The 16,024-nt window shown below is 43.4% G+C and overlaps 1 protein-coding gene across 1 annotated transcript in view; it reads right to left on the bottom strand.

The window, feature by feature from the left end:
- Positions 1-16,024, bottom strand: part of LOC102076087 (alpha-2-macroglobulin) — a 47,842-nt gene that overhangs the window by 15,265 nt on the left and 16,553 nt on the right. The window contains exons 15-23 of the mRNA XM_019357193.1: positions 15,628-15,777; positions 14,620-14,763; positions 14,417-14,513; positions 14,173-14,320; positions 13,628-13,853; positions 13,009-13,135; positions 8,943-9,064; positions 8,794-8,845; positions 8,452-8,535 (exon numbers count right to left, since the gene is read on the bottom strand). Coding sequence (XP_019212738.1) covers positions 8,452-8,535; positions 8,794-8,845; positions 8,943-9,064; positions 13,009-13,135; positions 13,628-13,853; positions 14,173-14,320; positions 14,417-14,513; positions 14,620-14,763; positions 15,628-15,777 — 1,150 coding nt within the window. The remainder of the gene's footprint in view (positions 1-8,451; positions 8,536-8,793; positions 8,846-8,942; positions 9,065-13,008; positions 13,136-13,627; positions 13,854-14,172; positions 14,321-14,416; positions 14,514-14,619; positions 14,764-15,627; positions 15,778-16,024) is intronic.

Here is a 16,024-nt window from a genome sequence, read left to right on the forward strand (position 1 = left end):
TTTCGGCGTTTGGCGGAGCATGGACTGATCATTAATCCGTCTAAATGCCAGTTTGGGTTGCCGGTTCTCGACTTCCTCGGGTACCGTATTTCCGCCCAGGGCGCGGTTCCGGTGCCTGACAAAGTCCGAGCTGTTTCAGATTTTCCGCGTCCCACGAATGTTAAGGCACTGCAGGAATTTTTGGGGATGGTGAATTTTTACAACCGTTTTCTCCCCAGAGCGGCGTATCTGCTGAAGCCCCTTTATGGGGCGTTAAAAGGTAAGAAGGCTAATGACTCCGGTGACTGGTTTCCGGAAAGCATCCAAGCGTTTTCTGATGCTAAGTCGGCGTTAGCTAATGCTGCCCTTCTGGCCCACCCATCCCCGTCGGCACCGATTGCGTTGACTACCGATGCGTCGGACATAGCGGTGGGTGCGGTGCTGGAACGGCGAATCTCGGGTGTCTGGCAACCGCTCGCCTTTTTCAGCCATACGCTACGTGACAGCGAGCGCAATTACAGCATTTTTGACAGGGAGCTACTGGCTCTCCACCTGGCGACTCGTCATTTCCTTTTTTATCTTGAGGGTCGTCACTTTACCGCATACGTGGACCACAAACCCTTGACGTTTGCCATGTCCAAGGTTTCTGATCCATGGAGTGCACGCCAGCAGCGCCAGTTGGCAGCCATTTCTGAGTTTACCACGGACATTCGGCACGTGGCTGGTAAATCCAATAATGTGGCTGACTGTTTGTCCCGTGCGCTGGTTTCTAACGTCTTTCTCGGCATAGACTACTCCGCCATGGCTGCCGATCAGAGCAGTGACCCAGACATCCTGGCGCTTAAGTCCACGCAGACGGGCCTCATACTGGAGGACAGACCCGTGCAGAACGGCGGTTCTCTCCTGGTCTGTGACGTTTCCACCGGCCGCCCTCGCCCGGTGGTTCCCGTTTCCTGGCGTCGTCAAGTTTTTGACTCGGTACATGCTCTCTCTCATAATTGGCAAACCTTCTGGAGGAAACCTGGTCCTGTTAGGAGAGACGGCATCCATCCCACTTTGAATGGAGCAGCTCTCATTTCTAGAAATATGGACCAATTTATTAAACCCCCCAAAATATGACTATCCAGAGTTGGGACCAGGAAGCAGAGTTGCAGTCTTACACGCCTCTCTGCAGCTTCTCTCCTCCTGCTACCCCCCCAAAAACCCATCTCCATTGAGACTGTGTCAGCTCCCAAACAGACAAAAAACAAACCAAAAACCAGCAATAAAAAACTTAAACATAAAAAATCAAAAAGAAAGAACAATACAGAATCCACATCTGAACCAAAGAGTAAAACAGTGAAATGTGAATTATTAAATATTAGGTCTCTCTCCTCCAAGTCTCTGTTAGTACATGACTTAATAATTGACCAACAAATCGATTTACTCTGCCTTACAGAAACCTGGTTGCAGCCAGATGATTATGTTAGTTTAAATGAATCAACACCCCCGAGTCATTCTAACTACCAGAAACCTCAAAGCACAGGCCGAGGGGGCGGTGTGGCAGCAATTTTCCACACCAGTCTATTAATTAACGAAAGACCAAGACAGACTTTTAATTCATTTGAAAGCCTGATGCTTAGCCTTGTCCAACCCAGCTGTAAAACTCAGAAACCAGTCTTACTTGTTATCATCTATCGTCCACCTGGGCCTTACACAGAGTTTCTCTCTGATTTCTCAGACTTTTTATCTGATTTAGTGCTCAGCTCTGATAAAATAATTATTGTGGGTGATTTTAACATCCATGTAGATGCTAAAAATGACAGCCTCAACATCGCATTTAATCTGTTATTAGACTCAATTGGCTTCTCTCAAAATGTAAAAGAACCCACCCACCACTTTAATCACACTCTAGATCTTGTTTTAACATATGGCATAGAAACTGAACATTTAACAGTGTTTCCTGAAAACCCTCTGCTGTCTGATCATTTCCTGATAACATTCACATTTACAATAATTGATTACACAGCAGTGGAGAGTAGACGTTATCAAAGTAGATGTCTTTCTGAAAGTGCTGTAACTAAGTTTAAGAATATAATCCACCCACTGTTATCATCTTCAATGCCCTGTACCAACATAGAGCAGGGCAGCTATCTGAACGCTACTCCAACAGAGGTCGATTATCTTGTTAATAATTTTACCTCCTCACTACGTACGACTCTGGATACTGTAGCTCCTGTGAAAACTAAGGCCTCAAATCAGAAGTACCTGACTCCGTGGTATAATTCTCAAACACGTAGCCTAAAGCAGATAACTCGTAAGCTGGAGAGGAAATGGCGTGTCACAAATCTAGAGGATCATCATTTAGCCTGGAGAAATAGTTTGCTGCTTTATAAGAAAGCCCTCCACAAAGCCAGAACATCTTACTATTCGTCACTGATTGAAGAAAATAAGAACAACCCCAGGTTTCTCTTCAGCACTGTAGCCAGGCTGACAAAAAGTCAGAGCTCTACTGAGCCAACCATCCCTTTAACGTTAACTAGTAATGACTTCATGAACTTCTTCAGAAATAAAATTTTTATCATTAGAGAAAAAATTACCAATAATCATCCCACAGATGTAATATTATCTACAGCTACTTTTAGTACCATTGATGTTAAGTTAGACTCTTTTTCTCCAATTGATCATTCTGAGTTAACTTCAATAATTACTTCCTCCAAACCATCAACGTGTCTTTTAGACCCCATTCCTACAAAACTGCTCAAAGAAGTCCTGCCATTAATTAATTCTTCAATCTTAAATATGATCAACCTATCTCTAATAATCGGCTATGTACCACAGGCCTTCAAGGTGGCTGTAGTTAAACCTTTACTTAAAAAGCCATCTCTAGACCCAGCTGTCTTAGCTAATTATAGGCCAATCTCCAACCTTCCTTTCATATCAAAAATCCTTGAAAGAGTAGTTGTCAAACAGCTAACAGATCATCTGCAGAGGAATGGCTTATTTGAAGAGTTTCAGTCAGGTTTCAGAGCTCATCACAGCACAGAAACAGCTTCAGTGAAGGTTACAAATGATCTTCTTATGGCCTCTGACAGTGGACTCATCTCTGTGCTTGTCCTGCTAGACCTCAGTGCAGCGTTCGATACTGTTGATCATAATATCCTATTAGAGCGATTGGAACATGCTGTAGGTATTACAGGTACTGCGCTGCAGTGGTTTGTATCATATCTATCTAATAGACTCCAATTTGTTCAAGTAAATGAAGAGTCCTCTTCACACACTAAGGTCTATTATGGTGTTCCTCAGGGTTCAGTGCTAGGACCAATTCTGTTTACATTATACATGCTTCCCCTAGGCAGCATCATTAGAAGACATAGCATAAATTTTCACTGCTATGCAGATGATACGCAGCTCTATCTGTCCATGAAGCCAGGTAACACACACCAATTAGTTAAACTGCAGGAATGTCTTAAAGACATAAAGACCTGGATCGCCGCTAACTTTCTGCTTCTTAATTCAGATAAAACTGAGGTTATTGTACTCGGCCCTGAAAATCTTAGAAATATGGTATCTAAGCAGATCCTTACTCTGGATGGATTTACCTTGGCCTCCAGTAGTGCTGTGAGGAACCTTGGAGTCATTTTTGACCAGGACATGTCCTTCAACGCACATATTAAACAAATATGTAAGACTGCTTTCTTCCATTTGCGCAACATCTCTAAAATTAGAAATATCCTGTCTCAGAGTGATGCTGAAAAACTAGTTCATGCCTTCATTACTTCCAGGCTGGACTACTGTAATTCGTTATTATCAGGATGTCCTAAAAACTCGCTGAAAAGTCTTCAGCTAATCCAAGAGTACTGACAGGGACTAGGAAGAGAGAGCATATTTCTCCTGTTTTGGCTTCCCTTCATTGGCTTCCTGTTAAATCCAGAATTGAATTCAAAATCCTGCTCCTCACTTACAAGGTCTTAAATAATCAGGCCCCATCTTATCTTAATGACCTTGTAGTACCATATCACCCTATTAGAGCACTTCGCTCTCGCTCTGCAGGCCTACTTGTTGTCCCTAGGGTATTTAAAAGTAGAATGGGAGGGAGAGCCTTCAGTTTTCAGGCCCCTCTTCTGTGGAACCAGCTTCCAGTTTGGATTCGGGAGACAGAAACTATCTCTACTTTTAAGATTAGGCTTAAAACTTTCCTTTTTGCTAAAGCATATGGTTAGGGCTGGACCAGGTGACCCTGAATCCTCCCTTAGTTATGCTGCAATAGACGTAGGCTGCCGGGGATTCCCATGATGCATTGAGTTTTTCCTTTCCAGTCACCTTTCTCACTCACTATGTGTTAATAGACCTCTCTGCATCGAATCATATATGTTATTAATCTCTGTCTCTCTTCCACAGCATGTCTTTCATCCTGTTTTCCTTCTTTCACCCCAACCGGTCGCAGCAGATGGCCGCCCCTCCCTGAGCCTGGTTCTGCCGGAGGTTTCTTCCTGTTAAAAGGGAGTTTTTCCTTCCCACTGTTGCCAAAGTGCTTGCTCATAGGGGGTCATATGATATGATTGTTGGGTTTTTCTCTGTATTTATTATTGTGCGATCTACTGTACAATATAAAGCGCCTTGAGGCGACTTTTGTTGTGATTTGGCGCTATATAAATAAAATTGAATTGAATTGAATTGAATCCCGGGGTCCGGGCCTCTGTTAAACTGGTAAGCTCTAAATTTGTTTGGCCGGGCCTTCGCAAATCGGTTAAGGAATGGGCGGCGGCGTGCATTCCTTGCCAGCGTGCGAAGGTTCATAAACACACCAAGGCGCCCCTGGAGCAGTTCTTCATACTCGGCAAACGTTTCGATCATGTGCATGTCGATCTGGTGGGTCCTCTGCCGCAGTCACAAGGTTTTACGCACCTTTTGACTGTTGTCGACTGCACCACCCGCTGGCCGGAAGCGGTCCCCCTGGCGTCTACTACCGCAGCAGTGGTGGCCAAGGCGTTTTTGTCAACCTGGGTCTCGCGTTTCGGCCCCCCTGCGGACATTACCTCAGACAGAGGCCCCCAGTTCGTTTCCGAGCAATGGTCGGCCATGGCTGATGGACTGGGAGCCAAGGTCCACCGCACAACCGCATACAACCCGCAAGCTAATGGGATGTGTGAACGGTTCCACCGGTCGCTTAAGGCTGCTTTTCGCGCCTCCTTAAAGGATGGCAATTGGGTTGACCGCCTCCCGTGAGTTTCGCTTTGGGCTGCGCTCTGCGGTTAAGGAGGATCTCGGCGCTTCCCCAGCTGAGCTAGTGTTTGGTCAGCCCCTCCGCGTGCCTGGAGAATTCTTGCCCGAGAACCCTCCCCCCTGCTTCGATCCATCGGTGCTATCTCTCAACCCCCTTTTGCACTCGCTTCGGGTTCCTGGTCCGGTGCACCATTGCCTGCCTGACGCTTTTGTTCCAAAGACTTTAGATACTGCTAAGTTTGTTTTTGTCAGGCACGATGCCCACCGGACACCGCTGCGGCCGCTGTATGACGGCCCATTCAGGGTTATCGAACCGGGCCAGAAACATTTTGTTTTGGATTTTGGGGGTCGTAGGGAAACTGTGTGTGTTGACAGACTTAAGTCTGCACATGTTCTCCCGGACAGTCATGTAGTGCCGGCCCAGGCCCCTCGCCGTGGCCGCCCTCCTTCGATGGGGTTAACAGACTCTGGTTTTCCCCCCAGGACTACCCACCGCCCACCGGCGTTTGAGCCTCCTCCTGCCTTTCCTGCTCGCCTTCGCCAGCCTCGTTCACAGGATGGACCTTCCTCTGCCTGTTCTCTCCCTCCCAGGTTCAGTCGTTCGGGCCGTTTGCTTAGGCCAGGGGTCTGCAACCTTTTACACCCAAAGAGCCATTTGGACCCGGTTTCCACGCAAAAGAAAACACTGGGAGCCGCAAATACTTTTTGACATCTAAAATGAAGATAACACTGTATATATTGTTTTTTATCTTTGTGCTTTGTGTGAACAACTAAGGTGTGCTGCTTATGAAATCCATGAAGTGCTACAGAGAAAATTAAATTATATTTACGTAATCAACACATTTTGAACTCTTAAAGAAATATAACAAAAGGAAAGACACCAACCTGAACTAAAATGATCCATGTAGCAAACAAAAACTGTTGTCAGCCGCCACCCTTATATCGCCTTTGGGCTTTTGGAGCCTTGACCTGACTCTTAAAAAATAATTGGAAAAAAGCACTATGCTGCTGAATAATGAAAAATAGATATTTGCAAAATTCTGCCTAAATATGTATTTTGCCTGGTTAATGCGTGCGGCAGGGCGTGGTTTGCAGCGCCGCTGCAGGGGAGGCGGACGCACCTGAGCGACACCCGCAATCACGCCCCGCTGCCTTTACGTCTGCGCTATCTGTGCTGTTGTGTTGTTGGTGGTGTATGTCGGGCTGTGAGCTGAAAAGCTACAGCCGGCTGTATGCGTACAGCAACCGTGTGTGAAAAGTGCTCAATAAAGAGATGCTCAAAAGCATGTTCATGGAAACATCGTTGGGTCTGCCGTGATTTGTTTACAATGGGACTTCTGCTCCTGAACCTCTGCACAGAGTCCGCAAATCGGGGCTATACGAAGTCAGTTTACTCACGGTGTTCGTCTTTAACATAGTTCACGGTGGAGAACAGCTGCTGACATAATGTGGATCCGAAGATCCATAATTGGCCTATCTGGGGTTGAAAGTCTCGATAAATGCACGGGGTTTCGGCGGGTATACCGGCTTCCGCGAGTGTGACTCTTATTTTGAGCGATGAAAAAATAATAGAATATAATTTTATTTTTATATTTCAATATCACAATAATCTTCCAATTTAGAACTACGAGTTAAAAAGAACTAACATAAATAAAATACACTTCAGCTAAATACTTCTAATTTATTTGCCCAAACCATGCGGAGCTGCAGTATAAGGACTAAAGAGCCGCATGCGGCTCCGGAGCCGCGGGTTGCCGACCCCTGGCTTAGGCCCAGGGTCCTGGACTGAATAGGGACCTAACTGTGTGTTCGGGGGGGGTATGTGTGGCGGACCACCAGGTGGCTCCACTCACACCCAAGTTGAAAGGAAGTGCTGGGGTGGAGATTTTGGTGCTTACTGTATGGAAGTTGGAGAGAGTCAGTTAATAAAGTTGGAGTGAGACACTGAGACCTCTCCTGTCGTTATTACATACCTCCACAATCTCACATTTGCCAAAAAAAAAACATCTCCATGCTCCACAAGATATTTGGGAGAATATTATATGTACTGAAGAGAAAAAGGTTTGAGTTTTGTTGCATTTGTTGCGTCATTTCATAGAAAGAACATCATACTAACTGTGGTGGTAGCAGTGTGATGCTCTGGGGCTATGAGGCGTAGGTTTGTCTGCAGCTCAGCTGCAGGGGAGGGGTGGGGCATTGGGTTCAGGTGGTTAGAGACGGAGGAGTCTGGTTAAGGCAGCTGGTGCCCAGTGTTTAATCATACCTTTGCTGTTTCAGTAGCACGCCACGTCCTGGAGGGAAGAACTCTCTACCAGGAGAATGTCCAGCTATCAGTTTGTGCCTTGAATCTCAAACTTGGGCAATTAACCCTCTGGGGTCAGGGTATAATTGGCGGTTTTTGACTACTCTTGATTTTACCTCTATATTTCACTCTTAAAAACTCTTTATCTTGCCTTGTTTGGTATCGTTACTTACAGCACAACTTCAAATATTTGAAATTTGAGTTATTTTTTTTACTATACCATACTATACTATACTATATTGGCACAATTGATTTAAGTTCAGACAAAAGTGTCAAAATCAGAGTAGAAAAAAGTTATATTTTTTACTGTAAAACCCACAAACATGTTTAACAAATTATTTTCATAACTTGAAATGCAAATAGAAATTGTACATTTCTAAAAATTATGCACAAGTTTTGCAAAGTTATATGATACTATTTGCCTAAAAATGCAGCCAAGGCCTCAGGTGTTTTTTATATAACCATTTGAATCTATTTACAGAACAATCAGGTGTTCTGCATCAAATAAGAAGGCACACAAATTATTTGTGCCAGTCCAAAAAATTGTTTGTGTTCAGTATAAGACAGAGGAGAACACCACAGGCCTAAACCCTGCAGGTCTGACAGCACAGCCCGTTCTCAGTCCCGAGGCGTAACATGACGTTTTGTCACATCCCGCGGCGTTCCTGAGGAACGCGAAAGGAGACCTTCAGCGTTCTTATGGTACGCGGCAGGTTATGGCTGAAATTCAGTGCAATGACGCTCCCGCGGTAATAGACGTTCCAGCCCTAAACTAATAAACTAATAAATGAAATCATCTTTTAAAAGTTTTAAAAGCTGAATACGGTTTTTACTTTTACTTGAACATGATGTCTCTTTTATTTTCTGTTGTTTTAGTAATTTGCTATTTGTCTTTTTAACAAAGCTTTAACTTGCCATATTTTTATTTGGCTGAATCAAAATTGAGATGAAATCATGAGGTTTACCCAGGACTGATACAGAAGTGCGGGCAGATCCTTCTATCACATTCTCAGGCAGATGTATCTCTGCTTCCTCTGTCAGCGGGCTTCCTGTGTACAGACACAACAAAAGTCCAATCAGGAAGTCAGGACTACAACAGAGTTACTGTTCAAAGTCACCAGGTGGCCTGATCTTCAGCACATATCGTTACATTCTGTGAAAGTAACAGGTGAAAATTTGGCACATTTATATTAACATTATTACTTTAAAAAATAACATTTTATTTACACAATGCACTCCACTGCTTATTTAGGTCATTTGTTTATTTACATTATTTAACTGGTGTTGCTGATGGACACCACACTGACCTTTTGGACAAAGAAGCCAGTTGTACGTCTTTGTCATCTCAGTTCCCTCAGCCTGAGGAAGAGGACGTGCAAAATTATCTTTAAAATGAGTAACAATTTAAATTTTATGAGTAAAAATGTTTTTCTGGTCTTGTATTTATGGTACTGACCTTCACTATGAGAGATTTGGTGACCACGTCGATGCGACCTCTGTCTGGTACGCTCACAATCTCATTATCACATGACACATGGGACGCTACGGCCTCAGCAGACACAGTCACATTCACAGCCCCTAAAAACAGCAGCACAGGTCACCTTCTTTATCCTTTAATATTTCTCCATTAAAATAAAAGTTTCTGAGGTTATTTTACAGATTTTCTAGAAACTAGAAGGAAATGTGTTGGGACAAAAGAAATCAGTTAACTGTGATTTAACTAGATCTGTAGATTTAATGTTGGTTGTAAATCAAAGATAACGTCTAACTGAAAATTTTACTGCATCAGGTGTGAGAAACATGAGCTAGAAAAAAAATAGTCCAAAATAATTTCAGGGTCCTGCTAGAGGCTGAAGTAATGTAAATCATAAAAAGTATCTCGTCAGAGACGATGCTTCTGACACTTTTAGGGCCACATACAATAACGTCAATTTGGCTGAATTTAGAAATAGAAAACTGCAGGCCATCCTTAACATGCCTGTAACCAAATTCAGTATTATTCATACTGCGCTATATCACAACAACATTCACCTCAAGGTGCTTTATATTGTAAGGTAGACCCTACAATAATACATAATATGTTGCGTCTGACTTCACTAACTGATTGAGATATAAATCACTTGGATGGCAATGAAACTGCAAGCAGTCTTTTGTATTATATATCATTATATATACTGTCCAAGGGAAGCATGATGAGAATTGAAAGGCAGGTTACAAAATTATTTATAATTAGTTAAGACAGCTGCATTGAGTAAACCATGAGGATGGAGGCAGCTTCTACCCTCAGACTGGAAGGATAGAAGTGGGAAAGACCCAATAGCTGTGTCCCAATTCAGGGGCCACATCCTCCTGAGGCCACATTTGAAGGCCGATTATGTCACAGCTACACGCTGAAGGCTGTCCAAATTCAAAGGCTGCTCCAAATGCGGCGAAAAATGTATCCTTCATTTCCCCAGATTTGAAGGATGGGTCGGGTGTGTCCTTCGTGGCCCACCGTATCCCAGAATTCATAGCACCACCCAACCAATTCCAGTTTCCAACAATGGCGGCTGCTACTACGTTTTTTTAAAATATTATTCTTATTACTCTTTCACAAAATAAACTTTTAACATATTTTCAGGCGAGAATGTAGCTGTGTAAACTTTAAATATCTGCTCTGTTTATCAAGATATCACATATTTGCAAAAGTGCTTCGACGTTTTTGGAGACGTCTGTTACCCACCCGCTCGATAGCTGACCGGGAGGTCGAGGCTCACTAGAGCCTGGTAAGAGATCACCGCGGTCTTTGGCTACTCAGGTTAAACATGATATACAAGTCACTTAGATAACTTAAAAATGTTATTGTTTGGCTTTTTTTAGTGTTTTATTTGTTCCTGAGTAAATCGGTTTGGCTCAGATTAAAGTTACAGTTTTCACACAGCTGAATAAGCGTCAGACAGAAAACTGATTAAACAGAAAAGTGAGATGGTCGAGAGTTTATTCCGGTGTCCTGTTATATTTTAAATAGCAAGGAGCACACGGCAGAGTATACAGTGGCTTGCAAAAGTATTTGGCCCCCTTGAACTTTTCCACATTTTGTCACATTACAGCCACAAACATGAATCAATTTTATTGGAATTCCACATGAAAGACCAATACAAAGTGGTGTACACGTGAGAAGTGGAACGAAAATCATACATGATTCCAAACATTTTTTACAAATAAATAACTGAAAAGTGGGGTGTGCGTAATTATTCAGCCCCCTGAGTCAATACTTTGTAGAACCACCTTTTGGTGCAATTCCAGCTGCCAGTCTTTTAGGGTATGTCTCTACCAGCTTTGCACATCTACAGACTGAAATCCTTGCTCATTCTTCTTTGCAAAACAGCTCCAGCTCAGTCAGATTAGATGGACAGCGTTTGTGAACAGCAGTTTTCAGATCTTGCCACAGATTCTCGATTGGATTTAGATCTGGACTTTGACTGGGCCATTCTAACACATGGATATGTTTTGTTTTAAACCATTCCATTGTTGCCCTGGCTTTATGTTTAGGGTCGTTGTCCTGCTGGAAGGTGAACCTCCGCCCCAGTCTCAAGTCTTTTGCAGACTCCAAGAGGTTTTTTTCCAAGATTGCCCTGTATTTGGCTCCATCCATCTTCCCATCAACTCTGACCAGCTTCCCTGTCCCTGATGAAGAGAAGCACCCCCAGAGCATGATGCTGCCACCATCATATTTGACAGTGGGGATGGTGTGTTCAGAGTGATGTGCAGTGTTAGTTTTCCACCACACATAGCGTTTTGCATTTTGGCCAAAAAGTTCCATTTTGGTCTCATCTGACCAGAGCACCTTCTTCCACATGTTTGCTGTGTCCCCCACATGGCTTGTGGCAAACTGCAAACAGGATTTCTTATGGTTTTCTGTTAACAATGGCTTTCTTCTTGCCACTCTTCCATAAAGGCCAACTTTGTGCAGTGCACGACTAATAGTGTCACGGCTGGGGCAGCAGCCGTGTGGAGAGTGGAGAAGGAGGACTCGAATGCAGCACTTACTTGAGATGCAGGGTGATTTATTTACAACAGACAGAACACAAGGTGTGGATGGCACAACAGAACTAAGGATAAACTAAACTGGGAGAACTAAGCTATAGAACGGCAAACCTGAAACACGAGAGGAGGACAGCAGGGAGAGCACATAGTGGAGACACAGAGAGGGAAACGGAGCAATGTAGGGTACGCAGGGTAACACGGAGGATGAACACAGACGACGCGACGCGGAACTGAGGGAAACACACACTATAAATACACAGAGGGACACTGGGCAATCACATACAGGTGGGAGACACAGCTGGACCTGATTAACCTGACGAGACAGGGGAACACTAACACCAGGGACCAACAGAGGGAGCACAAACCCAGAAACCCAGTATCTAAAATCCCAAAACACAAACCATCCCAAAACAGCCCACAAATAATAACAATAAACACACCAAACACAAAATCCCTGAGTCATGGACTCAGGATCATGACAAATAGTTGTCCTATGGACAGATTCCCCCACCTGAGCTGTAGATCTCTGCAGCTCGTCCAGAGTCACCATGGGCCTCTTGGCTGCATTTCTGATCAGCGCTCTCCTTGTTCGGCCTGTGAGTTTAGGTGGACGGCCTTGTCTTGGTAGGTTTACAGTTGTGCCATACTCCTTCCATTTCTGAATGATGGCTTGAACAGTGCTCCGTGGGATGTTCAAGGCTTGGGAAATCTTTTTGTAGCCTAAGCCTGCTTTAAATTTCTCAATAACTTTATCCCTGACCTGTCTGGTGTGTTCTTTGGACTTCATGGTGTTGTTGCTCCCAATATTCTCTTAGACAACCTCTGAGGCCGTCACAGGGCAGTTGTGGAGCTGTTTTGCAAAGAAGAATGGGCAAGAATTTCAGTCTCTAGATGTGCAAAGCTGGTAGAGACATACCCTAAAAGACTGGCAGCTGTAATTGCAGCAAAAGGTGGTTCTACAAAGTATTGACTCAGGGGGCTGAATAATTACGCACACCCCACTTTGCAGTTATTTATTTGTGAAAAATGTTTGGAATCATGTATGATTTTCGTTCCACTTCTCACGTGTACACCACTTTGTATTGATCTTTCACGTGGAATTCCAATAAAATTAATTCATGTTTGTGGCTGTAATGTGACAAAATGTGGAAAAGTTCAAGGGGGCCGAATACTTTTGCAAGCCACTGCACTCCACCGAGACGGCAGTGATGCGAATCTGAAGGCTAGACCGTCCAATTTCACAACCTCACACTTCCAGTCTACCCGACCTTTAAAAACATGGCCCACGTAGACCGCGAAGGTCGGGTCCTCCGAAGAATGCAGCCTAAGAATTGAGACAGCTAATAATTCTTTCTGCCCCACTCCCAACACAGGGGTTTATAGTCTTGCTTTACCTCGATTTTCAACTGTGCTCGCTGGCACACAAACAGGATGTGTACTCAGCCTGCCACACAGCGGTTTCCTGGCAGTGTGGAGGACCAAAGGCTGATTCTCACCTAAGGCTGTTGGGATCATGGTCCAGCTGAGGGTCTTGCGCTCGTTGGCACACAAACAGGATGTGTACAGATCACCAGAGAGAGGCGTGAGGGTGTAATCTGAGGACGGCCCAGGAGTGACAGTAACCTGTACGAGGAACACAGACGGTATATTTTAAACTAGTTCAACAATCTCACGGCTACATTTAAAGCTGAGTTCAAATGTGAACACATTTTTTAAGCATCTAAATGAATGCACAAGTTTGCTTTTATGAACTCATGCTGAAAGTAGCCTTTATTTTACTTGGTTACTTTAAACATGCCCTTCCTAATCGTTTCCCTCCATCTGTTTTCTTACAGCTAAACTCTTTTCTACAAGGTGCATGAGCGCACAAAGAAAGCTAGAGGAGGGTTGGTTGTGTAAAGACATGTGATTGGGCAATCCTGTTGTCTGTGCTTGCAGGTGAGCTTGTAGGTGTTGGTGAGCAGGGGCCCTTCAAGAACGGCCTGCATCCTGCATGGTTATATTGCCAAAGAAAAAATCTTTTCTATATAAATTTAGCTTAGAAAGTAATGTTTTCAGTATGGTTTTCCTTGGCTATGAACAGAAATGTATTTAAACACTTTAATCATTCATTACCATGATGCAGCTGGTCAGGTAGTTAAAGACAGTCGCCTTCAGTTCAAAGTGCTCCCCCCGGATGATGGAGTAGGGCATGGTGAGTTCAAGGAAGAAAGGTTGGAAGACTTTCATTTCTTTACGAGGAGCCAAACCAAAACCCTGAGAGGACAAACAGAAAGCCTCCGTCTCCCAGGTGGTGATGGTGTCTGGGACAGTCAGGGACACGCCCCTTTTTCCATCGTCTCTGAAGTAGCAGATACACACAAACATATTCTATAACTGCAGTGTGAATTACTTGTATATGTTGCATTGACAAAGTAAAAGAGCTCCGCGTTGCTGAAGAAAGTGAAATTATATTTTTCAGAAAAACAAAGCACAACTTTAAATATGACAAAACATCAGCCTGAAGCATCAAAACATGCTTAAGAAAAAACTGACAATTATTCTATTTTCACGTTTTTTTATGTGTGCAAAGACATAGCAGGAAGTTCACATGGGTTTCTAAATGTGATTGTATAAACTTTTTGTAACATGCATCAGATCTCTTCACAAGAGATACTTACCCAACTTCCACCAGATCCCAGATCCAAGTCTCAGGGAAGAAAGAGCGAACTGTCTCTATTGGTGGAGCTTCAGGAGGAAGCTGCCCAGCAGATCCCAGACGAGGACTACTTAGTTGAACAGAATAATCTCCATCCCAGGGAACCATAGCTAAATAAAAAAAGAAAAATAATTACCTGTTTTCTTTTTGGTAAATACAAAGCAAAATGTATAGCCAGACAAAACACAAACAAGTGAATGATTCACCGGCGACACGAGGGCCTTCATGGTAGACTTTTCCTTTGAACTTGACGCATGAAGGCAATCGAAAAAGCAAGTTTGTTGCCATCTTCAGTCCGACTTTCTAGATATTTCAGCAACACACAAAGATCAGCAAAACCTGGTGCAACAACAAAATCTATTGCATTTACATTATGTTTGACTGACTCACAGGTATACATGTATTTTACCTGGAAAACTGCATAAGCGTCATTTTGCTCTTGACTGGGGTACGGCAAAACATATCTTTTTGGTCTCACATTAAGGCATTTTGCAGCATCTTGAACCTCATATGGGATACCTGAGGATTTCTTGAGTGGGAGCAAGTCAAATATCTGAAAAGAAAAGTACAGTTCAACAAAACATCCAAACATTTATTGCCTGCCTGGTAACATTTGATCCATTAACTCTTACGTGTAGTACTAGTGTAAATATGAGTACAAATTAGGCTCAAATGAATTGCTACATTATCTAAGAAGAATTCTTAAAAATAAATAAATAAAAATGACCAAGTTAGCAGTAAGTGTCCGCAGATGTGAGGCATTATAGTTGAAGTATCTGTTTACCAAATCTTAAAGAAGGTCTACAATTTTACTATAAACACCACATCGTTCTTTGTGACTTTATATGGCTACAGTAAGTGTTCTCCATTTGAAGCTGTCTCTGTAGCTCCTTTACCTCACTAAGTCTCACTTTTTCCAGGCTTTGCTGTATGTTTAACATCAACAAATACTCATGTATGTGAGCAGTTTTGATGCAAAGTTAAATTCTTCTCAAGTAAAGTAGACATTGACTGGCAGGTGATACACTTACAAATTGTTGCATGGTTGAATTATTTGCTCAAGTCAATATCCTGGATTTATCTCCATGCTGAAATATTAATTTGCCCAAAAGGAATTAATTTTTATAAGATTAAAATATTGTTGTCTGCAACGACATGAGCAACAAGCATGGTACTTACTTACTCGCTAGAAAGACTGCCATCACAGACACATGCATATGTAACCTTGTATTTTTTGATACCAGTTTGCTTTAAGACAAACTCAGCATTTGACTGTTTAAAACAGTTGAATGTACGCCTGCCCAAAGAATACTTATCAGTACCAGAGCGAAGGCGTGAGCTGTTGGTAACTTGTGACACTACGGGCTCTGGAAATAAGGGATGTGTCCATCTCACTGGTGTTAATATCAGCAGTTACCTTATCTGCATCCAGAGTCTTCCCAGGCTCCTTGATGAGAACGCTCTTGTCGATGGCGCTGACACCACACAGAGAACGTGGCAGGGCCGTCACCTGCATGTTGGTCTCTTCACCTGGGACGGCTGAAGACGGTGAAAACTCCACTGACACCTGACACACACAAAACACCCGTAGATGTTTAGTGACTGTGATAACTCCCCACTCACTGCTGGCTAAATGTGCTGCTTCACTGTGGTGAGTGACAAATCATGAGTCCCAGTGGGATGGCTGTACACTACATTGGACACTGTATGAACACTGTGTCAGTGTTAGATAGGCAGGACTTGCATCATCATTGAAAAAGGTGCTTGTATAAATGGGAGTGAGCAGGTCATGAGGTCGTATAAAGAAGCACTTT

Source organism: Oreochromis niloticus, unplaced genomic scaffold (assembly GCF_001858045.2).
Source record: "Oreochromis niloticus isolate F11D_XX unplaced genomic scaffold, O_niloticus_UMD_NMBU tig00007510_pilon, whole genome shotgun sequence".
In the NCBI taxonomy this organism is placed as follows: domain Eukaryota; kingdom Metazoa; phylum Chordata; class Actinopteri; order Cichliformes; family Cichlidae; genus Oreochromis; species Oreochromis niloticus.